Source organism: Scomber scombrus, chromosome 16 (genome assembly GCF_963691925.1).
Source record: "Scomber scombrus chromosome 16, fScoSco1.1, whole genome shotgun sequence".
Lineage (NCBI taxonomy): Eukaryota > Metazoa > Chordata > Actinopteri > Scombriformes > Scombridae > Scomber > Scomber scombrus.
Window position 1 is genome coordinate 5,753,744 of NC_084985.1, and position 26,699 is coordinate 5,780,442.

The 26,699-nt window shown below is 38.7% G+C and overlaps 2 protein-coding genes across 6 annotated transcripts; both read right to left on the reverse strand.

The window, feature by feature from the left end:
• Window positions 1-1,878: 1,878 nt before the first annotated feature.
• On the reverse strand, window positions 1,879-14,433 carry znf384a (zinc finger protein 384 a). Of its 5 annotated transcripts, none has more exons than XM_062435539.1 (11): window positions 14,302-14,433; window positions 12,209-12,276; window positions 10,919-11,240; window positions 10,339-10,461; window positions 9,242-9,405; window positions 9,044-9,120; window positions 8,659-8,883; window positions 6,985-7,152; window positions 6,324-6,402; window positions 4,821-4,979; window positions 1,879-4,076 (listed from the first exon to the last, which is right to left on the reverse strand). In XM_062435539.1, the coding sequence occupies exons 2-11, from the start codon at window positions 12,269-12,271 to the stop codon at window positions 3,672-3,674; spliced, it is 1,785 nt and encodes a 594-aa protein (XP_062291523.1). In that variant the 5' UTR covers window positions 12,272-12,276; window positions 14,302-14,433; the 3' UTR covers window positions 1,879-3,671. The 5 variants fall into 5 exon arrangements, with proteins under 5 accessions (XP_062291523.1, XP_062291524.1, XP_062291525.1 ...); XM_062435540.1 differs by lacking the exon at window positions 14,302-14,433 and adding an exon at window positions 13,192-14,134; XM_062435541.1 differs by lacking the exon at window positions 14,302-14,433 and having other exon boundaries at window positions 10,928-11,240; window positions 12,209-13,181.
• Window positions 14,434-21,032: 6,599 nt separating this feature from the next.
• Window positions 21,033-26,696, reverse strand: flot1a (flotillin 1a). Its single transcript, XM_062435544.1, has 12 exons — window positions 26,654-26,696; window positions 26,301-26,376; window positions 25,849-25,939; window positions 24,943-25,086; window positions 24,672-24,791; window positions 24,123-24,218; window positions 23,635-23,787; window positions 23,273-23,454; window positions 22,523-22,568; window positions 22,260-22,397; window positions 21,653-21,817; window positions 21,033-21,053 (listed from the first exon to the last, which is right to left on the reverse strand). The coding sequence occupies exons 1-12, from the start codon at window positions 26,694-26,696 to the stop codon at window positions 21,033-21,035; spliced, it is 1,275 nt and encodes a 424-aa protein (XP_062291528.1).
• Between the last annotated feature and the right edge of the window lie 3 nt (window positions 26,697-26,699).

Sequence of the window (26,699 nt, forward strand, 5' to 3'; positions counted from 1 at the left end):
AGTGTGCCGTGTGAGCGGGGCCATAGGCGTATATATGTCTATGGGCAGGACTGCCAATGAATATACAGCTCCGCCTGTGCCAAATGCAAAAACCAGTCAATATATGATATAATTTACACTAATAATTTTCATTCATTTTTTAAAATGAGTTTTTTCAATCAAATATTTTTAAATGTAGATTTTACTTACATATGTCCTTTCTGAAACCGTAATACAAAATTCTTCATCGAGTATTTTATTTAAAGTTGTTTATTAAGTCAAATATATTGCACAGTATATATACTAGTCGGGTATATCATCCCTCAAAGCCAATATTACTCTTGTACATAATGTTACTATTATTTTACTATATTTGTTACTACTATTGTTTTTTATGCTTTTGTAGTTATTATTGTTCTTTATTTTTTATATAATATATATATATATAATCAATTATTTATATCTTATTTTTATTTACATTGGAAGAAGCATTACATTACCTGAATATTATAGTGTTTATAACATTATTTTTTTATGAAATGACTGAAATATATTAAGATAATATAAGCCTGTAGTAATCAATAATTTGTTTTTTAAACATTAAAAACAGTAACAGTATTAAAAAAAGAGGCTAATCAAATAAAATAGTAAATAAGAAGTGACAGCAGGATCATTTGAATTATATAAACCATTTTCTTTTTGTGTTTACATTCATACACCACTTCAGTCCAAATTGGTAAAAAAAATAATCATAAATTCACATTAATACCAAGCAGCTCCGATTGAAATAAAATACATGACACCATTCAGTTTTTCATCATAAACTGTTTTCCAACTTTATTCTTCTTAAGGGAAGAAACAGTCTGTTAAGATGAGCAAGAGGTGTAACTGTGCATACAGTATGCAAGAGTGTAGCATAAAGAGGGCAGCTAATAACTGCATTATTATCAGGAGCATCAGTAATAACATTAACAAGAATATTGAGAATGTGTTATTTTTTCATAAAAAGACACAATGAAATGCAGGGAGGAGTATACATGAGGACAAACAGCCAGTTGTACCGGCTGCTTGAAACTTTTTTTTTTTTTTTTTTTTTTGATTGGGTAGAGATAGCTTGTGCACAAAAACATGGCGGCAGTGTCCCGGGTCACCTGATGTCTCGTTTAATGTCATAAAAACATCAGGATGTGCTCGCTTAGATCCTCTGAATGGGGTCAAGTGCTGAGAGGAAATGTCAGTTCATGAAGTGACGGATGTTCATGATTATCTTTGTTAAACAGGCCTAATAAAACTTAAGTCTTTTAAGTATAAACACACAACAAATAGTCGACTTGGGAAAATCTTTACAGTTTTGATTTAATCTTAATTAGGGTGAATATCACCAAGAGTTATGAGTGACAGTGATTTTAAACTGCATTCAAAAATTGAGTAGTCATACTACAAAGAGAGAGAACCACATTTTCCTGTTATTTAACAGACTTTTAGGGTCTGAAATCACCATTAAAGACTTGAGATGTTGCTATGATACACATGGCACTAAAAGGTGACCCGGGACACCGCCGTTGATTTGGTACTTGCTAATTTGAGTTCCTTTAGTTTCCGTATATGCTTTTCACAGGACATACTTCCCTTTTACAGATGAAAAAAAAAAAGTATTTTCTATCTATTTTATGTACAGCATACTGCAATACAATAATGCCTCAGATTGATAATAATGTGGATAACATTTGCAATAGTTATAATGAAAGTAGTAATAATATGTATGAAAAGTTCTTTAAAAAAAGATTGATAACAGTACCTGTCAGCCATTTTATCACACAATCAGTATTTCCCCAACAACAACCCCCTCCCCGACAATGCCGAGTAGGGCTGTCTTTACTCATTGGAGGGTAGTAAATGTTCTTTTTTTTTGATTAGTAACAAAAGAAAAAAAAAAAAGGGGGACACAAAAAAAACGCTGTTAGGAGTTTTTCCTCTTTGTTCCCTTCACATTCATGCACTCACTTTGCTTTCTCTCTCGTTCACACGTTCCTCTGTTGGTAGAAAAATACATACACATGAGAGAGATATATATATATATATATATAAAAAAAAATACAACGATGACAAACATAGGCGGTGAAGTACAAGCTTCATCAAGTGCTTTCTTTATGACCCCCCTCCCACCCAGCCCTTTTTTTTCTTTCTCCTCTTCTGTTTTTGCTCGGCAGCAGATTCCTCACGTTTAGTGCATTCTTGAACTGCTCTGTCTATCTTTTCTTTTTCTTTTTTTTTCTTCTTCTCCTCGATCCTTTGGGCTCAGACAAAGAAAGGGTTCCTTAATTCCTCGCTTTCTAAAAATGGGGAGGAGGGCGTTAAAGGACAGCATGGTTTGGGAAACTGGAAACTGGAAACACCCACAATAACACTGCATCCTTTTCCTTCCCTGCTGCTCCTCTTCCTTTGAAATCCGTCCTCAGGCTGGTCCACCCTCTGTTTGTCCATGGCACATCGACAGTGTCATTCAAAACACTTTTTTTTTTATAAATTCACTTAAAATCTTAGTTCTTCCTCTCTTCCCAACAAATACCACTGCTGTGATGTCTTAGTTGCTATTGTGAATCTCTACGGTCTTAAATCATCGATACCTGGTCTTCTCACTCCCTTTTTGTTTTGGTTTCAATTTAATAATGGAGAATTTTCAGATTAATGTGATCTGAATTTGTTAAAAAAATGAAACAAATAAGACAATACTCTGCACTACAGTCATGCAGAGAGGGGTCTTGTTTTTGTATCTTACAGATGTTTTACACTGTAAAATATCTGTGATCTTCATCCTCCAATGATGTCAGAAAGCAATGAGATTAGACATAAGTGAGCCTTGAAGATCAAGATTCTCAGAGCAGGACTGCTGGTCTAGGATCAGTGCATTTATGATGTTTTTAAAAGCACCACACTGTAAGAGAATAATGAGTCTATTCACTCCTAATGGACTAAAAGTGAATTTAAGATTCAAGATGAGATAGAGGGGGAAACTCGGGTCAGGATTTAATCAGTGTCTCATTCATCACAATCCAAAAAGCCAAAAAGCAGTTTCAGATTAGTGTGTGTTCAGGAGATAAACCCATTTCCTGTTTCTGAAGGTCTCTACAGACTGCAGGAATGTGGCTTCAGGCTAAGAAATAAAATACTTCTATCGATGTCCAAGACCAGCATTTCTACTTTAGAGATCCTTGGCATGAGTGGGCTCAGGAGTGAAAGAGCACATTGTAAAATATCTGTCTTCTAAACAAGTAATTTAATGTTGTACTCAGCATTAAAGCTTCTTATAACGAAGGGAAATGTCAAAAAACAAAAAGCCACTTGGTGGATAAAAATTGGACTTGTATCTTAAACATGACCTGATAAACTCCTTTCAGAAACCGTCACTGAGAGCCACATGAAAGTGAATCTAAATTGAGTCCCCTTGAGCGTCTTATTGTGTGATCAGATTCGATAAAGACTGCAGAAGTTTAAAAACCACGTGATTTGCATCATCTGCAAAGTCGTAGGGCAGTGAAGTCTTCCACCCGTTTAGTCAATGTTTACTTGTTTTAAGAGGAATATATTATGGAATACATTTTAATTACTTGTTCATATGGACCTTTTTACATTGCAGACAATTCCTCCAAAAGAAAAGAAAAAGAAAAAAACAAAGGTTGGGAAGACGCAGCCTATGAGTTCATGTGCTCCACCTGAATGGCTGACGTGGAGACGGTGAGGCAGAGGTCTTTGTGTGCCACGGGCAGGTCAGCCACACTGACTGGTTTGTACTGGATTTCGCTGGCTGCTACAGTCTTGTACTGATGCAGGTCAAACGGGCATTGAACTACAGCTTCTGTGGGTTGCTGGGGTTGTTGGTAGCTGCCGGGAGGTCCGGGGTTCTGGTTCTGGTTGGGGTTGTTAGGGTGGGCCTGGTTTTGGAGTTGGCCCGCTCGTCCTCCTCTCCCTCGGCCGCGGCCCCGGCCCCTGCCGCCTCCTCCGCCTGTGAGGCCCTGGGCATGCTGAGCAGCTACTGTCGCCGCCACTGTGAGCGGGTCGGGGTTGTGCTTCCTCATGTGTTTCATTAGATAGGTCTCCTAGAAGAGGAGAGAGAGACGTGAAGACACAGAACATGAGAATTTTTTACTTTCTATACATACATGAAATATATCCTGTAAATGTGTTTCATGTGAATGACTAGTAAGAAATGTTATTATTATAATTATTGAGATTATTAGTAGATATAATCGGCTGATATTGGCCAATCACAGATATATCTGTATTGATGAATATGTTGACCGATATGTGGCCTTTTATTAAAGTTATCTAGGCAGCATTTTATGTATATTTGAGTTCAATATATGCATATGTTGTTGTTATTTTGTTCTGCATGTTTTTTTATTCATAGCTAATCCTAATTATTAAATTCCTGGAGAAGTTTACTGTTTTAGTTAAACCTGTAAAATATCATACCTTCATTACATTTGAGGGATCATAACAAAATAATGTGTGTTTATCTATATATTCTATACATATAATATTATCAACTAATATATCGATATTGGAATTTTTTAAATCTCTAATATCAGTATTGGCATCGGCCCCAAAGATCCATTATAGGTCGGGCTCTAATTATTAAATGGGGATGCAAGACAAACACTGTCATTCTCAAAGACAATAAATAAAACTTGATATACTCATTAAATCAAATCCTGCTACATATTAACTGTACTATTCAAATAAAGCAGAAGTACATGATGTATCTCCTCTGTCATAATAATCTATCAGAGTTCTGTGAGTCTCATTAATGTGATAACCGATCGGCAGGTGTAACGTCTTACCGAGGTGTAGGATCGGTTACAGAGGCCACAGGAGAACAGCTTGGCGTGTTTGACGGTGTGTGTGGACAGGTGCACCTCCAGGCTGGCAGCGTCTGTGTAACCACGGTTACAGTTGTGGCACTTGAACGGCTTGTCTTTGTTGTGCTGCCGACGGTGAGACTGTAGGAAGAGAAGTGTGGACGAGAAATAAAGTTGTTACGACCTGCTTTTCAAACTAAATAATCGCTGCAGACGTGCTTCAACAACTGATTCATGCTTAAAATATGAATACTTTATAATTTAATTTAAAATATTATAAATAATTAAACCCTCTCCAACCTAAATTGGCACGGAAAATAATATTTAATGTAGTTAAAGCAGTGGATCAGTTTGCACTGATCTATTAATGAATGTGGATGACTCTTACAGTATCTGCTGTCCACAGCTGTTTATACTGTATGAAAAGCTTCTTCAGTTTATTAAACGACTGCAGCAACTGAAGGCAGCAGGACTGATATATTGATTGATTCACTGCGTTTGCACTGGTCAGTTATAACTCGATATTCTGCCTTTTTATGAAGCAGACATTGAGTTAGCAGCTCATCAGCCTCGTTATTCTTTCTTCTTCTTTCTCTTTAGCAAAATTAGGTGACCAAGTACGTGGTGAGATGCATTATAATAATTGCTGAAATAGCGTCAGTCTGATATAATCATATTAATGGCTTCACCCAATCACTTTATTTTTATTTATATTCTTATTATAGTAACTAACTGATGAAAAAATCAACTCCATCTGTTTTTGGCTGCAGATTTGTGTTGATGTGTGTTCATGTCGTGACGCTTTAAACTGTCTGACATTACCTGAAGAAAAGCTTCCTGTTTATTGAGTAGTCGTCATCAGGTTATACTGTGATTGGCTCGGCTGTTTCAGACTGGCTGAGGAAGTATTTATAAATCACCACACCCACTGATCTATATTCACCTTCACTCAACCCTCCGCCCTTTTGCTGCTGCACATACATGAACTAAAATAGCAGGTGCGTATGGAGACATCCAAGCAATACATGTGCATAAGACCTACCATGCTGCACTTGGTATTTATTATCCAAATTTCAACTGAGGCCACAAATATTTAATCCTCACAGAACCGGGCTCACTGAGGAGGAAAATCTACAGTTTACTATAAAATAAAGCAAGATGTCATTACTTAGGATAGATGATCCATCAATAAAGAAGCCATCATCTGATTTCACATATGTCTGATACTGACATGTAACCTAGTCTATATACAGTAGCTAATGCTGCAAGCTAAAGCGTCACTACTATTCTGACACATTGCCAAACTATTAACCGCACCCAACCTCTGTTTGAGAAAGAAAGTTAACCATTATACAGGAAGGAACACTGGCTGGAGTGAGGCAAAAAAAATGTCACATTGATTCATTTCTATTCATATTTTGGGAAGTTAGACAACAAATGGACAAAAGACGAGCAGGCAAGGATGAAATGTGAGAGATAATTTACCTGTAGGTTGGACAACTGAGTGAAAGATTTCTCACAGCCAGGATGGTTACACTTGTATGGCCGGTCACCAGTGTGAATCCTAAAAAACACAGTTACACACAACATTAGCAGGTTAGACTGTGTACTTTCATTCAGCAGACAGAAAGTGAGGCAGTGAGAGTGTTGTGCTAACAAGGAATCGATCAAGCCATCCAAACTTCAGCTACGGCTGACTGCTAACCTACTGTCAACGTGAAGACAGACATTGTAACACACCTTTATAAATGGAGAGATGCTATAATCACTACTAACACAGTGAGAGCAGCTAGGGAATTTTGAGATCGATCAGCTGTTGTGGTATAGATGCAAAAAAAGTGTGTTTCCTTCCCAGCAATCATCCATTTATCCCTCCGCTCTTCAATCAGTCTCACTGTCCACAATACAGGCTGGATCTTTTACCTCTTTACATTAACACATAGGTCCATTCGTCTATTAATCCTTTGTGTCACTCTTTATCCATCTTACCTACAGCATATTTAATACTAAGACAGATGGTGCAAGTAAAAGTCAAATTCCTCTGTAAAACACATGGACATAAACAGGTGCACCTACTCCCACATACACACACACATATAAACATGCCCGGTCATTCAGACACACCCAGCCCAGCCCAGACCAGTACCGTGTGTGCTGCTGTAGGTGGCTGAGCTGCCTGAATGCTTTCTGGCAGTAGGTGCAGGTGTAGGGCTTGGCCCCGGTGTGGATGCGGATGTGCTGGGACAGGTAGCTGGAGTTGGCAAACGACTTGGAGCAGTGGGGACACTTGTGGGGCTTGGCCTCAGTGTGGTTTCTAACACGGGACACCAGGATTGGAGGGTCGGGGGAGGTTGGAGAGAAAGAAAAACAGAGAGAGAGAGAGAGAGAGAGATAAAATAGAGAGAAACAGCGAGAGATTTTTAGGCTACAGCATGACCAAACTTCATGATGAACCGCGGACCAAATCATGCGTTCAGGTGATATGAATCTGCGATCAGTAGCGTTGATCGTAGATCATTAAGTTTGACAGTGTGCTCTTTGTGCTGTGTCTGAGTTGTGAAAACACAGAACAAAAACATAAGCAAGCACAGTCACACTTTTCTCTCTTTCTCTCTCTTTCGCGCAATCTCTCTCTCTCTCTCTCTCTCTCTCCATCTGGTGTGCCCTGATTTGAGTGGAGTGTGAAATGTGTCTGACTGCAGTTTAACTGAAAGGTTAATTCGGGACGGGTGGCGGGCCGGTGGAGCGCCTCTTAATATTTAAAATGAATGGCCTTAAACCCACAGAAAAATCCAGTTCATGGCAAAAAAAGGAATTACAATATGATGAAGGTGAATCACAAGATCAAAGGCCAAATTAAGTAATTTATAAGATTAGTGCCAAAAAAAAAAGACATTTTCAAAGTCTGATGAGCAACTTTTGGGATTTTGACCATTTGGAAATCTGTTATTAGGATGTTATTAAGATACAAGGAGGAAGACGTGTAGTTTTAAATTATCATATAGCTTAAGTTCAAGCAAAATATACTAACACTGTGTATTTAAAATTAGCCTAACTTTCCAGCTGGTTACATTTCCATTATTTGATAATCCCTGTGGTTATCTCTGCAGTCTGATCATATATTATTTATTATATTAAACTATATTTTTACTGCTTTTCTGATTTTACATGACATTCATTTGTTGATATAATGTTTTAAATATACGCAGTTCAAATGACGGTGAAAAGTGTCCAAAGGGTGCCATAAAACAAGAAGGGGGATTTTTGTGAAGGTAGAGGCAGATCCAAGGAAAAACCATAAGGCAACATCAATGTGGGAACAAGCAAAACTTTTGACATCAGCAATTTTATCACCTGCTAAATTAAGTGGGGCTATAAATTGACCTCCTCGACCACACACTTAATCAGCATACATCCAAACAGGCTGAAATTTAGTTAATGAAATGAGCAAAGCAGCTGTTAATTTAATGATGAAAATGTTTGCTTCCTGTCCTGATGATCAGTGTGCAGAAAGGAGCTAGATTTCCTTAATAAATACCTAATAACAACAAGCTGAATAACATGGATTCATTACAAATTTGGAACAAGTGTTGCACCATCAAAGGTGATGTGCGACCGTGCACAAAAGAGCTTTACACTGTCAACACTCTCCCCTGACACCCCAGCACATCCCCAACCCACCACACCTTCCTCCCTCCATCCATCATCACACAGGAACACACACATGTATGTAAAGGCAAAAACCACAAACACACACACACACACACACACACACACACACACACACTGGACCAACAAACCACCCAGCCCAGACCAGTACCGTGTGTGCTGCTGTAGGTGGCTGAGCTGCCTGAATGTTTTCTGGCAGTAGGTGCAGGTGTAGGGCTTGGCCCCGCTGTGGATGCGGATGTGCTGGGACAGGTAGCTGGAGTTGGCAAACGACTTGGAGCAGTGGGGGCACTTGTGGGGCTTCGCCTCAGTGTGGGACTTAGCGTGGATCTGCATGTCTGACTTGCTGAAGAATGTCACTGCGCACATCCGACACCTTGGAAAGGGAGGAGAAAGAGAGAAAAACAAAACCTTCATGGCACAAAAAGTAATCATGAAGATTTAATGTGGTGTTAGAGGTAGCTCTAAATGTTAATATAAATGTGTTACATCACAAAAACTACATTGTTTCTCTTGTGTAGACAACTGTCCCCTACCTGTAGGATTTAGGGCCATCTTTGTTGGTATGATCATCTTCATCATTTGACAGGTCGTAGGGGTCAGCAGTATGGTGCTGGAACAAAATAATCAGATATTAGATATGAAGAAAGTCAACAATATTTATTGTATAATACCAGTAAGTACTACAACAAAGAAAATAAGCAAGAGAAAAAACTAAAAGAAGAGACCCTCACCTGTCCACCAGCAGCGAGGTGTGCCAATATTAATGCGTCACTTCCTGGAGGGAGGACTCCACCCACTCCGGCCAATCGGCTCATCATCTGCTTGCTCTTCCTGCCTCGCTTTCCTGGCGTCGGCATGACAACTGCAGGGGGGACACCAATGTCATTCTTCTTGTCTGGAAACAAGAGGCAGGTAAAGACAGAGGACAGCGGATAAGAGGGTGAGGGAGGGGAGATGGTGTGGGGAACGTTGGGTGAAGATGAAGACAGTATCCATTGAAGATACTTTGAGTTCTACATGTCATCTATATGAGGCTTTGTGCAGGGGTGTACCGCTTTGATTAGTAACAATATCCAATCTTACTAAAGAGTATGGACATATACAAATGTGTGTGTGTTTGTGTGTGTGTGTGTGTGTGTGTGTGTGTGTGTGTGTGTGTGTGTGTGTGTGTGTGTGTGTGTGTGTGTGTGTGTGTGTTTTCATGTGCAGGGATGTAACAATACAGAAAATGCAGGAATAAATGAATGGCAGGAGGGAAACCGGATTTTCTCATTCAAATCAAATGAGGTTGGAGTGTCTGGCCTCAGTTTACTTTCAACTCACCTCAGAAGAGAAATGTTTTTAAAAAAAAATCTAAATATTTAGAAGACAAAGCTTTACTATTTGAAATAATTTATCTTGCTTGAATTTCTGTGCTCAACCTCATCTGCTCTACAGCGGCTGCTCATCATGTTTATGCTGTTTTACAGAGTTTTACTGTGTTAATCTTGATGAGAGTATATCTGAAAAAGCAAAATAATCCTGACAAATAAAGCTAAAAAATACACAATACTGTGCAAAAGTCTTAGGCCACCATTAGATTTGTTGTTTTAGCAATGCTATAATGAACATATATAATTATTTCTTAGTCTCTTTATTAGAATACATACATACTTCCTGTTTTTTCTGTTTTGTATGATGGCGGTGGCCTAAGATTTTGCACAGTCCTGTATATATATATAACCAGAGTGCTTGAAAAAAAGAAATGCTTATAAAATCATCAAAACAGTACAGTTTCTATTCACATGTTGAAATGACATAGGTGACATGAATGGCACTTGTGTTTTACCTGCATTTGAGTGGTGCACTGTAGACACTATCATGGTGGTGGCAGTGGGGTGTCCAGCTACAAATGACTGCGTGGAGGCAGAGGGGACCAGTGTGCCTTGAGGGGTTGTGATGACTAACCCCGCTAAGAGGAAGAGAAACTGTGATCTGGCTGCCCGATTGGTCAAAACAACATATTTTACATTCACCATCTAGTTATTTTAAGCTACCGTTCTCCTCTAAGAGTAGCTAACAATAGGAGCTGTGAGAATAACCTGCAGCGCCACCAAACATACTTTTGTACGAGGGTCAATGCTGCACCAACTATTCATTTGAGTCAGTGCCAGGTTGTTGGCTTAAATTTAACTCCACAATTCAGATTAATACTCTTTACCAACCAAAAACCTTCCAATCGCTGACTTTGAGGGATACAAAGAATGAAAGATAAGTAGCTACAGTTTAATAATTATAGTGTTCCTGATTTTCATGCAAACTTCTACAGATAACAGACAAACACACAATAAGACAATACAGAAAAATACATAATGGCAAATGGAGTGGGGTGATGTTGTGATTTAAGTAAGAAAAAATCATCACAGTACCCCACTGACCTGCGGTCATGATACCCGTCGAGGGAACGGGTACCACAGTCACGTTCTGGGTGGTGTGCGACTGATGCAGGTGTTGCCCGATTGCACTCATATGTCCGCCGACGCCTCCTCCCGCGTTACCCCCACCTCCTTCCTGTTTTGGGACCAGCCTCAACCCGGACCCTGGGTCCATCGAGCCCGGGATGGCAAGCACGGCCGTGGGGTAGTGGGGGGAGGAGGTGGACGACGACGAGGGGTGAGGGAAGGAGGAACCGTTGCCCTTGTCCGGACCTAGCTGCTCCTTCGCCTTGTTCAGGAACATGGCGTTCTCGATCTAGATTGGGATGAGTAGAGGGGCGGGTTGATAGTAAAGGGGGGAGGGGGAGGAGAAGGTAGGGAGAGTGAAGTAGTAAAGGAGGATGATAGGAGTGAGGGATGGGTGAGGATAAAGGGTTGGGAGATATAATGGAGTTTAAAGGATGAAATGCACGAGAAAATAGGTGACGGAGAACAAAGGTAGGGAAGGAAGTGAGACAGGTGTATGAGGAAGGAAGGAAAGACAAAAGGAAGGAAGGGCAGATTGAAAGAAGTTTAGGGAAGTACAGAAGAAGAGGAAAGGCGACGGAGGTGGAGTCAAGGATGAGTTAAGTTTAGATGAGGAAAAAACAAAGGAGCACACAGAGGAGATGTAAGTGGTAATGAGGAGGGGAGATGCAACAAAGTTAACACAGAAGTCATGTGTGATGGAGGATAAAGAAAATAAAAAGAAAGGAGGGATGGGTAGCAAAAGGAAAAGGATGGACAGGGAAAAAAGGGAGGCGAGAAGGAGGTTGTCGAGGGCGGGAGTCGATGATGGGTTAGATCCACGTTGGGTAGAAGAAGGCAACGGGAGAAAGAGAAAACGAAAGCATGGTGAGATGCAAAAAAAGGTAAAACAAGACAAAAAAAAAGGGGGGGGGGGTCAAAGAGGGGTTGAAGAGATGAGAGAGGAGAGGGACAGGAGTGATCATGTGATTGAATCAATCCTCGGCTGTTCAAGAACTCACATCAAATGACTTCTAATGTGAGGTTAAGCCAACTTCACTCACACTTTTTTTTCTCTCTTAATGGCGTCATTAACAACATGTACGGGTCAAGTCAGTGTCTGATGTTTTTTTAAAGTAAAATATTGAAAGTTGTTGTTTTTTCGTTTGCATAAACAGTCAAAAGTCATGATGATCGCTTCCGGGGTTTCTTTTGACATAGAACATACCACTATACTATGTGTATTTAAGACAATTCCAACAATAAGGTTGTCTCTACCTGTCCTTGTACAGTGGGGACGGGAGACCAAAAGTATGATGAGTTGAAATGGGAATCGTCCATTATTTCTGTAATTAAAAAGCAACACACTTAGAATACACCTGTCCTCCTCCTTCTTACTATATGCTCCGTTTGTTACGTTAATGTGAAACGAGACCATGCATGGCTGCGTTTCAATCATCTTAGTTTGTTTCCTTTCCACGTATCCTCTCCTCAACCGGCTGACACACTGAACACGTTAAAGTTTTCCAATGTCGGGATTAGTGTGGAATGGTAATAAATTAGCCACATTGCATGGACCATCATTTGTGGGAATCCCATTCAAATAATGTAGATGGCTGTTACAAATTTGATTGAAAGGCAATTTTTTAATTCTTGTGCTTTATTGGAGTAATTTATCATTTAAAAATGACTTTTTTGATCAGATTTACAGAGAAGAGGATGTGAAAGGAATCAGGCAAAGATGTTCAACTCCACGAGCGATGGATATAGAAATCTACAGGAGGACAGAAAACACTATTGATAATCAGTCTTTGAGGCTTTCTTTTTTTTTACGTTTAGCAACAAAACCACGCACTTCCCTACTAGTATTTGAGACAGCATGTGTTATTAAATAAATAACACAATCTTAGAGCGATTGCTTCCTTAGCGACATGTCAATCAGTTTAGCAACCAAACAAATGTGTGTCATAATGTTAACTATTTATCCCTTAAAAAGGTAGCACAGAGATCTCCCAAACTAGATGCAAAAGTAACATCCTTTCTAAGAGTGCCTATGGTTTGTTGAAGACAACACTCACTATTAAAAAAAAAGATTAAAGCCTATTTTTAATTTTTTTATATAGTCAAACATCTGATCTTGTTTCCTGATCATCTCCCACTGACACATACTCAACATGATTTCCCCAGTAAAAAAGGGAAGTGTTGGTAATTTCATTGTTCTACATTGGCATGCATTTGCACTTTATTGTCCACACCCTTACCCTACGATTATAGACCAACATCCAAAAAAAAGTTTTGGCTTCCTGTATGCATGTAAAAGAGTGTGACTGCCATGCATAGCCATGTTGCTCAAATACCAAGAAAAGGATGCATGTAATTACATGTTAGTAAAGCCGAACTAACATACTTGGACATGACTGATAAAAGTCCACGGGGCAGTAAAAGACCCATAAATAAATAATCCTTTAACATAACAAACTTAAGACACACATATATGTATATATAAAATAAAATCAGAAACATTTGAAGTAACATGCAAAACATTTAGCAATGCAAAACTCATGTAATGTTTTGACGCTGCTTCCTCTGCAGTTGCACAACCTATATGCACAAATAGTGGGCAAGCCTTTCATGTTATAATCATATATACCGACTAACAACAAGGCGTCTGAAACAAGGGGGTAGTTAGTGTAATAATAATAATAAAAAGTCTATATCTAAGTCAATGTTTCAGTGCACTGAGAGCCATTTTTGGACGAGGGGGCACAAGCTGGCTGCACGGTGGTAGAGTTAGCAGCGGGCTAACATTAGCAGGGATTGATCCTGCAAAAAGCTGAGCAGAAATAGTCAAAAAACCTCTCAGTGCAGCACTCAGTTTAGATGAGTACAAACTGCAGGGGGCTTATAGTGAGACATATATCCGCTTCACATCAAACAAACATGGCTAACAAACGTCAACAAGACGAGAGAAGACACGGGGAGGAGAGGAGGGGTAGCTTAGCCTCCATTATTTCTCTCCTTTTGTTCGCTTTAGCTACAAGGAGGCCTGTCTGTAAATTCATCTGCTGCTCGGTAAACACAAACATCCCCGCTCTCTGTCTGCAGCCTCCATTCCTCCCTGCTCATCTCACTGAGAGAAAATAAAAAAAAAAGAGAAGAAAAAAAAAGTGTAGAATAAAAAAAAAAAAAAAAAAAAACAAGACAGGAGGGAGCTGCTAAAAAAAAAAAAAAAAAAAAGAAAAACGTCGACGCTTGTGCAGGAGACGCAGCTTCATGCAGACTTCCGGCGGCCGGGACGATGGTGCTCTGAGACACACTGAAAAATAAAACACTTCATTAAACAGCACATTTATAACTCCTCAGTTCATTACCGGTGGAATCGATTCCCCGTGAACCCCCCCGGATCTTCCTCGGGTCGGGACAGTTGGGAAACTTTGTCCAAATCCGCCCCTCAAACCCTTCAGAAATGCCTTTTTTTTCTTGGTTTTTTTTCTCTCCCCTTTTTTTTCCCTCCAGCTCTCCACACAGCCTTCTTCTTCTTCTTCTACTTCGCTTTTTTTTTTTTTTTTGCAGGTTGGTTGGCGGTAAGCACAACAACGAGTTGGTGCATTACCGCCACCAGGTGGTAAAAAGTGGGAACTGCAGTGTCTAGGTCAGTCAGTGGTTGGGTTTAGGGGTTAGTCTCTCCAGGGGTCCCAAACAGGGGCAAAGCTAAGGGGAGGCTTTTGGGACTTCAGCCCCGATTTTTTTTTTTTAACTTTATTTATTTATATGGAACAACTGAATGTACAGACATAGATAATATACATGATAATATGAGTGTCCAAAATTGAAGATTAAAGGGCCGTCCACAATGAGAACGATATATAACTATGGCTGTGTCCGAAATCATTCACTACTCCCTATATAGTGCACTACATAGTGAGTATGCCATTTTGTAGTGCTATATTCCCTATATAGTTTACTCAAAGGCTGTGTCCGAAATCACTCACTCATTCCCTACTCCCTAGTCACTACGGAGTCCAACATAGTGGACTATATAGGGAGCTCATCGGCAGAAAGAAAAAACACTTTCGGACACTACTCAGGCGCCGTTAATTACATCACAGTTAAAACGTGATACATCAATGCCGGTTGTGGACTATCATTTTTATCTCAGTGTAATGCATGATGGTAAATATTGCTTGGTTAGTGACCATCGGTTGTACACTACTTTTCGCGATGCTTTGTGAAATACTTTGGCTGTGTCCAAAGTCGCTCACTACTCTCTATATAATGCACTACAGTTAGTGGCTTTCTTTATTTATATGAAACAAAAAAGTTTTCATACTAAATGTACAGAAATAGATAATATACATTCTGAACAGACCAGGGGGGTTGAATGTCCAAAATTGAAGATTAAGAGAAATAAATTCATCATATCAAACAAAATGAATTTATTTTTTTAATTTTTATTTTAATTTTTTTTTTTTAAAGCTTTTGCTATTCTTTACATATTCACTAGACCAAATGAGGTGGTACCCATGTAATTTATTAGATACTCCTCTTGCCTCCCTGCCTGTCTGGGACAATGATTGGCCTGAAGTCACATGACCATGTACCCAACCCACTTTGGTGGATTGCCCATTGGCTGATTCATATCTGGATGCACATTATTGGTCATTTTTTGTATATATATATATATATATATATATATATATATATATTTTTACCTTTTTGACTTTTTTTTCTGTTTTTAAATACCCTATATCAATGCTGCTTGTAATGTGTTTTATGATGACCCTGATGATGCCACAAGCCAAAAAAATTAACTTCTGTTAATGAAGTTCTCCTATTCGTTGTAGAGTGTTATGGAGCTTTACTTTCTTCAGACTTTTTTTCCTTTTCCATGAACCTTGGAAGTAGGGGAAGTTGTGCCAGAAGCCTCCATCGTGTTTCCTACACTTTCTGTAATAAAACATCCAAAAAAGAAAAATCTTTAAGATCAGATGAGGGGAACCTCAGACAAAGTCTTATCAAATGGGGGTCTATGCCATCATTTGTGTCAGTTTCAGGGTCCTTGGCATGAGAAGGCTTCAGAATAACTGGTCTAGTCTTTACAATATTCATAAATAACTCACATCTTCTCAGTAACGTCTAGACTAAAATACGGAGATAGGATTCGATAACACTCATTTCTTGAGTTCTTTTGTAGAATATTTATTAGATCAATGTGTGTTTTTATCTTTCTAGGGTTTTTAATCAGATGCCTTCTTTGTGTGTCCTATTTCTGTCTGTGTAGCATCACACGCTCTCCTGTTTCTTCTTGCCCGGCGTATTTATATCTGCCTTTATTATGTTTACTTTTTTTGACTAGTGCACTGTTTGTTCCAGTGTGTCCGAATATAATTCTTAATATTATTGTCTTGTCTCTCTTGTTCCTCCCTGCACACCTCTCTATAGCCGAGTCAACCAAGTCAGCTGAGTTTTGTTTTAATTTAAAAGCACCAATGTCAGATTAACTATATCTTCATGCAATGAGACAAGATTACAAGTATAGATAAGAGCTGCCAATTAATAACGCATGTTAATAATACACTCACTATTTGGCAGTAATAGCTGCACTCTGTTATGTATTAGTTCTACCAAAAGTTTAAAGGTCCCTTCCAGACTCTACTCTCAATAATCATGTTTCTGATATGGGTTTTCCATAAATAGTTCAATTATCTTGTTAAAATCCTTAAAATTAAATCTCCTCCTTCTGCATCATTAAAAAAAAAATCAAGATTCTATGAATATCCAAATACATCTTCTTTCTAAAGTTTGACTGCTGGACACAAGATGTCTCCTGCTTCACTGTAAAGTCCATTCTCAATTGTTTGTACACTGTTTGTAAGATTTTCTACAAGTACAGAGAAACTTCCCACTTTAAGCAGATAAATGTGAGAACAGCCTTTAAGTGTCAAACTCTGCACATACATCATCCTGCCCAGGGAAGCTCAAACATCCGACTGTATTCTGAATGGAGGGGGACTTGCTATCCATGCATCCATGATGTGAGGTGGTGTATCATTACATCATCACAACCACCAATTCCTGTTTAATTTTAGATCTTGAATTGGATGTTGTTCATTAGAGTAACACATTGGATTCTCTGATTCATTGGAACAGCCACGCATCCCTTTTTAATTATCACAACTGCTGCAGTGTAATTGCATCCAAGATGTCCAATACATTTTTCATTTTTAGAGGCTATTAACGCTCTCTCAATAAGAAAAAAGAAAATACATCTCCATTATTATTTTCATATTATGGTCTCCCATTTGTCCACATCCACTGACATGCAGCATCCATCATAGACAGACAGAGACGCCTCCGCAAAACATATGTACCAAACAAAGCCGCATAAGTAGAGCAGCAGGGTTGTGATGAGAGCAGTGGTCTCTAACCCTGCTACTGGAGAGCTACTGCCCTGCATGTTGTAGGTCTCTAACACACCTGATTCTAATTATAAGCTTGTTATCAAGCAGGTGGAGCTTGTCAAAGGGCTTGATAACAAGTTAATTATTAGAATCAGGTATGTTAGAGTGGGGGAGATACCCAAAAGCTCTCCAGGAGCGGGGGTTGGAGACCACTGGATTAGAGGGTTTGCTAGTTTAAAATTAAAGAAATAAAGAGAGACTTGCGGGCACTGTAGTACCAGTGGAGAGAAGGGAGTGTGAATCTGACACTGAACAGCAACAGACTAATAATAGACTTAGAAAAATAAATTTTTAGAAACAATCTTTATGAGGTTGCCATAAAAAAACACACAATGCCTCTTTTAGGCTCATTGATGAAAGTAAAAACACAATGACAATAACGTGCATAAATCAATGCCAAAACAAAAAATAAATATTTAGGATTTAAAATAAATTTTGTTTTTAGAAATAGTGCAACACATAAGTGGTTTATTTTTTTTTCTTGCAATTTAATGACAAGTATATTGTAAAAGCACACATTTCCTGAGACAATACAAGAATTAAAAAGCAACAAAGTGGTACCTTCCAGTTTGGCAAGTCTTCACCAGCAAACAACAGCATGAGTCGAAAAAAAACACAAAACTCATCTGAACAAACTACACACTATAGCTCAGACACGTTTATAATAAAGCACGCTAGTAGAAGTTAGTAAAGCTGTGAATGGTGACAAACAGAGCTACATACTGTGTCAAATATCAAATATATAGTATATACATTTAGAGCTATAAGTAGTGCTGCTTCAGACTACCATTACACGTCAAGAGGCAAAAATTGTCACATTTCCTTTTCTACGGGTAACTATAAGGGTCATCTCCTACTTTGGTAATTCTAGTCAGGCAGCTACACGTCTACAGTGTCCTGACTAAAAACTTGTGTATTTGAAAGATTTAACTATAGATAATGTGTGGTAGGTCTCAGTGCATGAGTAATAACTGAATTATAAAATAAATAAAATATAGCTTCAGAAAATCATTTCAATACATTTGACTGTACTGTGACAAAATAAAACTGTGATCAGCAGCACAAAAAACAGCCAGAGACAGACTGATAGTGAGGTGTTCAGTTATAATGGAGGAAAAACACAGATTAAGAGGACCTTTCTTGGTTAAATTTAGTTTTATCACATAACATGGTTAAACTAAATAAAACTACAAGAATACAAATGACACTAAAAAGCAAACACATGTTGTCACTGTATGAATCCAAAATGTTAAAATGTCTTTTTATGCAATAAAAGCACACAGGTACAAAAAACCCAAAAACAAAATAAAACAAACAAACAAATCGTAAAAAAGAGATACAATGCCAACATACGGTATGTTCGGACACTTCGGAGCAGACCCCTGAACTCTCTCTGGCATAGATCAAACTGGGTGACATTATTATAAATTATTATTATTATATATAATAAGATATTTTAATTTCCTTTCGATGCACTGCTGGTAATAACTGTATAATAAAGAAATAATTTACAAATAAATATAGTACACGATACAGTAACATTTAATAACTGAGGACAAAGTGATAAAACAATGAAAAACCTTCCTGATCAAATCTATAAAGTCTTAAACATCCCTTTCCCTGAAGTACATCATTTGACATAATGTAACCGACTGTTCAGCATCTTGTCCGTATCTCTTAGTAAGTAAACCAATTTAACCAATACAGGTGAATTGTTCAGTATTTCTACAACACAGTGATGTTATAATTACACTCTGGTCTACGATACAAAAGGCGAGAGCGATACTTTACACCACCATCACGCCACAGGCAACACCTTTATGAGAACTGCTAGATAACTGCCCTCACAAACGAAATATATCCCTTAACTGAAGGTGTTCGTCTAGTTTACTGTGGAAAAGTCTCAGAGGAACTTAAAAGAATCAGAAGAAGAGAGTTCAAGTTTCTGTTCGTGGTTAAGGAGTGACATAAAATCACTGAGAAGAATTCACCTACCGTGGTCACCAAAGTACCAGATTATGAGGTAAGTGGTGCCTTCAATTTATGATAAAAAGTGACTAATTTGTAAGTTAAGAGCTTTCACATTCACTGTATGCACATCCGATGCAATTTTATATTCACATTATACGTACTGTTTTCCTGATGCTCTTGCCCAGTGATTTCAACAGTAAAATGAGCTGCATTTCCAACATTTTAATGAATAGAAAGGACAATATTGTTTAAAGCGAATGTGAAAATGCTCTGACGATAGATAAACAATCATCTATGATACAGAATAGCTGCTGAACATGCATCACATTTGGAAATACTTGCATCAAGTATGTTGCATTAGTCTGAAGCTATATTATACTGGTATGCAATAAGTCATCAAAAATGCTGTTCCTTAAATCCCCAAATTTTATGTTGTGTTATATTTAGGATGCAATACTGTATGATATCAGCAGCGTAGGGGAGAACATATAATTAAAACATACAAATAGGAAATAGAAAACCTAATAATGCCATACAGATTGCTAAAATGACTCACAAATTGTATGTTTATATGCAATCATCCATAACTATTTCAGAAGACTGAAAGGATTGATTAAATGATTATCCCTCCACTCTCCTGATAGATTAATATATTAGTGGCTAGAATCACAGTCTGTGGTTTTGGTCTGCTTGTATGTAGGGTTAGTAGTCTTCTTAGTAATAAATGAGGGTTTTGAATGCTTGTTTGTATTAAAACTGTAGTTTTAAGATGCACTTAAGGTTCGACAGCAAGGCAGTGGACACAGGCAGTAATGGAGGAGACATTTAAAAAGGTAAACACAGACTCAGACAAATGTAAAATAGAAAAGGTGCTTCTCATTAGTGTGACACAAACACACAAAATGTGAAATGGAGGGAGGACAATAGGATAAAAAAAAAACTTTTGGTGAAATTCAAAAAAGTATAGGATACACAGAGGCTTCAGTTACGTTTGTTATTTTAATGAATTGTTGTGACCAATGTACATCAAGTCACAAGCCTGAATTTTGAGGAAAACAGTGATTTAAAGGCATTGTATTTGTACCTACTCTATCAGTGGCCTTATGGACTGTATAAAAACAGAGCTGGGGGTGGTATTGCATAGTGCTTTTAGGGTTAAAGAATCAATATAAGAGAGAGAACTTCAATGAGCGTCCAAAAAATGATTAAAGGCTTTAAAACATTTCATTCCTAATAAAAGACGGGGACAATGGTGCTACATGTACTGTAGAGGTAGCTACTTTTAATCTGAAAGTGAACATTGGGCGCTGTGGTCTCACAGAATCGGACCGTTATATTCAGGTTTCAGAAACTTCTTTAAATAACAACAATAACTGTAGCCGAGAAGCTAAATAAATAAGCCCAGTAGGAGCTGGGTGTTAGTGGAAATGTAATTTAAAAAAAAAACTTGAGTGAAAGAAAGTGGACGGCATTTTCACAACACAGCAACATCACAGCAGGACAGAGACAGACAGGGGGACACATTTATACTGATGATGTAAGACATGTGGAGATAGAGGAGTAGAGGAAAGATTAAGTCTGTTAGTAAACTCATGCAGAGAATCCAGGCAGCTCATAAAGCGATAAGACAGCTGATGATAGTCACTGGTCACCGGTTCGGTCGATTCTCTTTAGCCTGTACGAGAGGTCACCTGCAGGACGGAGGGATGGGAGAGAGAGAGAAAAAGAGTGTTTCTCAAATGTCAGCTGTTATTTTTTACACTACTATGCGATAATGTGAAAGGAATTGCTTGTACTGACAAACATAAAGAGAAGAATCACTGAACTCTGCAGCTATAATGAGGGTTTTATCCTCTTTTAACTCATTATTTAGATTTCACAGTATATTTATGAGGGCCGCCCAATCCTGGATTTTTGGGGCCAATGACAATACCAATATTAGGGAGTTAAAAAAATCTGATGTTATCAGCTGAACTTATATATACAGAATATGTATATAAAAAGCACATTTTCACTAGACTTCACTGGGAACTTAACAATTATAAATGACTATAAATAATAAAACACAACAAAAAATATATGTACACATTAAACTTGAATTAATTACATACCAGATAACATATGTGCCGATATGATATATCTGTGATAAGCCATAGGCCATAGATACGGGATAGTTTGCTGGCACTTTATCTACAGTATACTGACTTTGTGTTGGGCCCAAATTATTATCAATACAGCTCCTCATGACACATTTGACATGACATGTATGAGAGAGACGTGCATGTGTTACCTGGGAGATGCTGATGCCAGTCAGTTTCTCCACCGCTTCAGGGAGGCGGGTCATGATGTCCAGCACCTCACCGGACAGTTTGGCAGCACCCACGTCTCCGCCTCCGCTGGATACCATGGTAATCTTCTTTGCCGCACACAGGGGCTTGCTGATCTCTTCTGCCATCTGGTGGACGACAGTTATTGTCAAAACTTTTGTAAAAACACGCTCAGGAGAAAAATGAACGTGAAGTGACTAAGTGACCCTACGAAACCCTGAGAAGACCGTCTGCAAGCTCAGCAGGGAAAATTGACGCTGACAAACATTAATATTACATATACGCTGCATGATCAAAATGACATTTTGCACAATATCATAATAATCATAACATCCTAAAAATTGTGTATCTAAAGAAGATATTTCAGCCTTGGCACTTTTCATTACATTTTATCAATTCAAACATATTTTTATGTCCAACTGTCTTTGTAAAAGGTGTAATAAAGAGAGTTTTGTAATTAAGTCCATAACGAGAACCCAGGGATCGAAGTGGAACCTAAAAGACAGTGTCTCCACTGTGTATTTTATGGTATAAAAAGGTTGGATTGGAGTGATGTATGTTATATCTCACCAGAGGCAGTTTCTCCAGCAGCATGTCCACCATGGCTCCATCTTTGTACTGCTGGAAGGCTTCGGCCTTCTTCGCCATCTGCTCTGCCTCAGCGCGACCCTTGGCCTCCACTGCAAACGCCTCAGCCTCACCCTTCATCTACAGAGACAAAACACAGGCTTTGAAGACACTTTGTGAATAAGGACAACTATAGGAATGTGATCCTTATTATGATTTCCTTTAAAACTACTTAAAACACAGACATGAAGTGATCTTTGACTCACCCTAATGGACTCAGCTTCAGCCTCCGCCTCCATGATCAACTTAATACTGGACAGACAGAGACGGTCAGAAATGCAGAGTCAGTTAGACAGCAGACAGACAGTCAGACAGACAGGTTTATAACAGATAGTTCAGCCAATCTGTGAAACTAACAGGTAGACAAATCCCATGTCAAACTGCTGATATATTAATAAAATCTGACTGGATTGCATTTGGATGAATAGAGATGGGAAACATCTGTCTAAAATCAGATACCATAAACACACGACAACTCATATATTATAACAGCTTATATCATGAAAATAGTACAACTTGAGGAAATATTAGTGTCTGATTTTTATTTTTCTCTTAAATACCATTTTACTTCTCTCAAAGGAAATATTGTATTTGATGATTTACTAGCTCGGTCACTACGATACTGTGTGTTTGTTTTCTTAAAATCAATTTGTAAATGGCATAGGGGCAAATATGTGTCTATCCCACCTGTCTTGCTAATCTTATTTTACCTAGCTTATAGCTGAAAGCCTGCATATTAACATAAACATGTTAGAAGTCTGACAGTTAGGAGCTGGCTAGAATACAGATAACAGTGTTGTACTTAATCCATCTCCACTGCAAAATCCATATTTCAAACATCCTCCACAGGCTTCATTTCAGCTAAAGAACAACAAGGATTCAGTTTCTTACCCCAGCAAAGACTCTGCAAACACAGAGTATTTAAACAGCTGATGAGAAGAGGCCTTGAAACTCACCGCTGAGCCTCTGCCAGCTTCTCCAGGCGGTACTTCTCAGCCTCTGCGGGTTTCATCACCTTGGCCTCCAGCTCCTTCTCCCTGCGGGTGATCTCCTGCTCCTGCAACATGATCTGCTGAGCCCGCTCCACCACCTGGACCTGCATCTTCTCCTCCTCAATGCGCTGCTTCGTCTTTGCTACCTGGTAAGGCGAGAATTGAATGTATTTATTTATTTAAAATCATGTTAACAAGAGGAGAGATGTAGTAGACACAACACATAACATTTTGTGTAACCGATTGCTTAAAAATACAGCTAGTTTAGGGTCACCAAATAAAGCCAACAATTAATAAATGCTGATAAACACTTTACTCATGTGTACCTGCAGCTGATAGGCCATTTCAGACTCGGCCTTCTTAGTGTAGATTTCAATGTCATAGGCGGCCTTCTTGAGCTCATAGTCCCTCTGGGCCTTTGCCATGTCTATCTCATTCTTGTACTGAGCCGAGACTTTCTCCTGCATCGCATGAGCCTCCTGCGAGAGAGAGAGAGAGAGAGAGAGAGAGATGAGAACAGAGGGGAGAGAGAGGTCACTGGAAAGAACTGTTGAATTTGAATAAACAGGATGAAGAGCTAACACGAATTTCTTTGCTGACTAAGAAAAAGCGAATTAGTTTTTTATAAACAGGAGGCAAAACAGACAGAGCTGGTAATACCATGATGGTTTCTATTTTTAAAAAAGCCACCCCACTAGAACAAAGGGAGCAAAGGAGCATTCATTTATTTAGACCATGATGGGCATTTATGTTGAAATTAAAACACTCAGCACTTTCATTAGGAATGACACTAACGGTTTAAACAGCATCTTACCCTGATCACAGCGTCTCTTTTGTTCTGGGCCTCTCCGATGCGAGCATCTTTCTGAACCTGAGCCGTGCGAGCCTTCCCCAGAGAATGCAGGTAATCCTGTTTGCCGACAGATGGGTAAAAAGAAATTCAAGATGGTTTGAATTCAAGATGCGTTTTTCTTTTTATAATGTTGTTCCTCAAACTCAGACTTGAGGTAATCCTGCATTTAACTGAAGACAGTTTAGGTATTGAATTACAAGTATAATATACATATGGCTAGATAAGAAAAACCCACCAGCAAATACAGACTCGTCCTTAATATGCATGACTTTACAATTTCGGTTCTTTTATAATGTTGCTATGCAAAAAAGTAAAATAACAGAACTAATAAATGTGCATTTTTTACTCTTGTATAAGGAGATTAGATGGTCTTTCAGTTGTTAAAAATTGCTTTATGACCCCCCTCTGGATACCCTGAAACAGATAAATACTTTACGGTCTTAACATCCAACATAGATGGCTGTATGTTTTTCACACGAATAAAAAATAAACTGAAAAGTTGGTGCTTACCTGGTCGTCGTGGACGTCTTTGAGCGTATAGCTGACCACGCTGATGCCCATGTTGACCAGGTCAGAGGAGGCCACTTGGAAGACCTGCTCTGAGAACTTCTTGCGGTCCTTGTAGATCTCCTGTAAGATGGAGGAAGAAACCAGCGATACCAAATGACACAAAGCTGAATCCCAACAACACCAGTCACACCACTTCAGCACTTGATTTCATCTTAAATGCATTAAGTTCAATATTTTTAAACAGTGAACCTAACAACCATTCAGTAGTTACCTCGACAGTTAGGTGGGCAATGATGGCTCGCTGGTGTCCCTCCAGCGTCTCCAGGGCGATCTGGGCGATCTCCGCTTCTGACTTTCCCATGAACATTTGGCAGGCTGCAGCCAGCATCTGTTCGTTCTTACCCTGGATCTTCATCTGAGGGGAGAAGCAGCTGTTTATTTACAACACTGTAAGATTTGTTCCCTTCTCCATGTGGCACAAATGGACTGTTCAACTAAACACAAATAACAACAGTGTGACATATAAAAGAGGTTCAGAGATAAGAGATCTTATTTCAAATATGGCTTATATTAGCCTGATGTTTGGATCAGAACAGGAACTTTATTTGAATAAGAGTAAGTAGACTACATATTTCCCATGATTATCGTGGGATAATCCAAAATTCACAGGACTGACATAACCATCCTTATGTGGAATTTTCAAGATCCTCTTTTGTCAATTTTACACATTCAAAACAAGCCAAGAAACTGGTTAATATCGGACGTCATGAAGGCTGGAATCATAGTGAAATCCCTGTTACATTAGTTCAAAACTCAATCACAAAGTTTCCAAATAGATGTGAATTTAAGTGTGAATATATATTTAAGTGTTAATGTTCAGGATAGAAAGAGTTTCAGAGAGTAAAGTTCTTTAAGCATCTCTTTTGTTAAAAATGTTTTTCTTCAACTCAAATTCACAAACCTGAGAAACCTGTCAATGCTTGTGTGAAACCTTCCAGCTACACCTGCAGTACATTACCCAGTTTAGCAGTGTTTGCATAGCAGTTGAGGGTCATTTTGCATTTTCATCCTCATGGTACATGTAAACTATGGTCCATTAGTTTTTTACATTTAACTTTGAGCAAAATATCTTCCTGTACCCTTCTGTCTTCTCTGCAGTGACTGTTCGAACACTGACCTGAGCGATCCCGGTGACAGAGATGGGAACTCCGTGGCGGGTGTAGACTTTATCACTCTTCACATTCAGAGTCAGGGTGTTGAGGGAAATCCTGGAGAGAGGCAGTCAGACATACTGTACTAGGGAAAATATCTTTATTGACAGGCACACTCATTGCTCTAACGGTACACACATGTAGGTGTAGAGATATTTGCTTTGCACTTAAGTTACGAGCACTTAGTGTACACTAGAATAGGATCAACAGTCAGACAATCTGGTGCCATGTGATGAACTGGAATGAATGAATTGATCGATGAGGGGGAGAATGTGAAACTGAAGACCTAAATGTTGTTTTGCACTGCTGGGAGCGGGCTAAAAAAATTCACCGAAACAGAAATCAAGCTGCAGTTTCAGGGATTTAACTAAATCGGTTGATAACAGTGGATATAATATAAACCTCTATGTTTGCTTACCTCTGTATCTTCTGAATGCACGGGATGACGAACACTCTGCCTCCAGCTATCATCAGGGGAGGAGTGCGACAGACCCCTGAAAAACAAAAGAGACCAAGCAGAGCCTCAAATTAGACACATTACACATGATGGTGGTCAAATAATAAGGTCTATTGCAAACCAACTTTTGCAACATGTTTCATTCTCAAATGAGCGAGTCATCCAAAAAACAAGCTAATAAATAACATAGACTACTGTGACATTATGGAAATATTATCATCTACTGCACATGTTTTGAAATTATTTGGGATCAGCCACATGAGAAATATGTAATGTGTGAAAATAGGAAAAAATACAGGTGATCATTATGTTACCTGACACCACCATCGCCTCGTTGGGACCACAGGTGTAGAACATGTT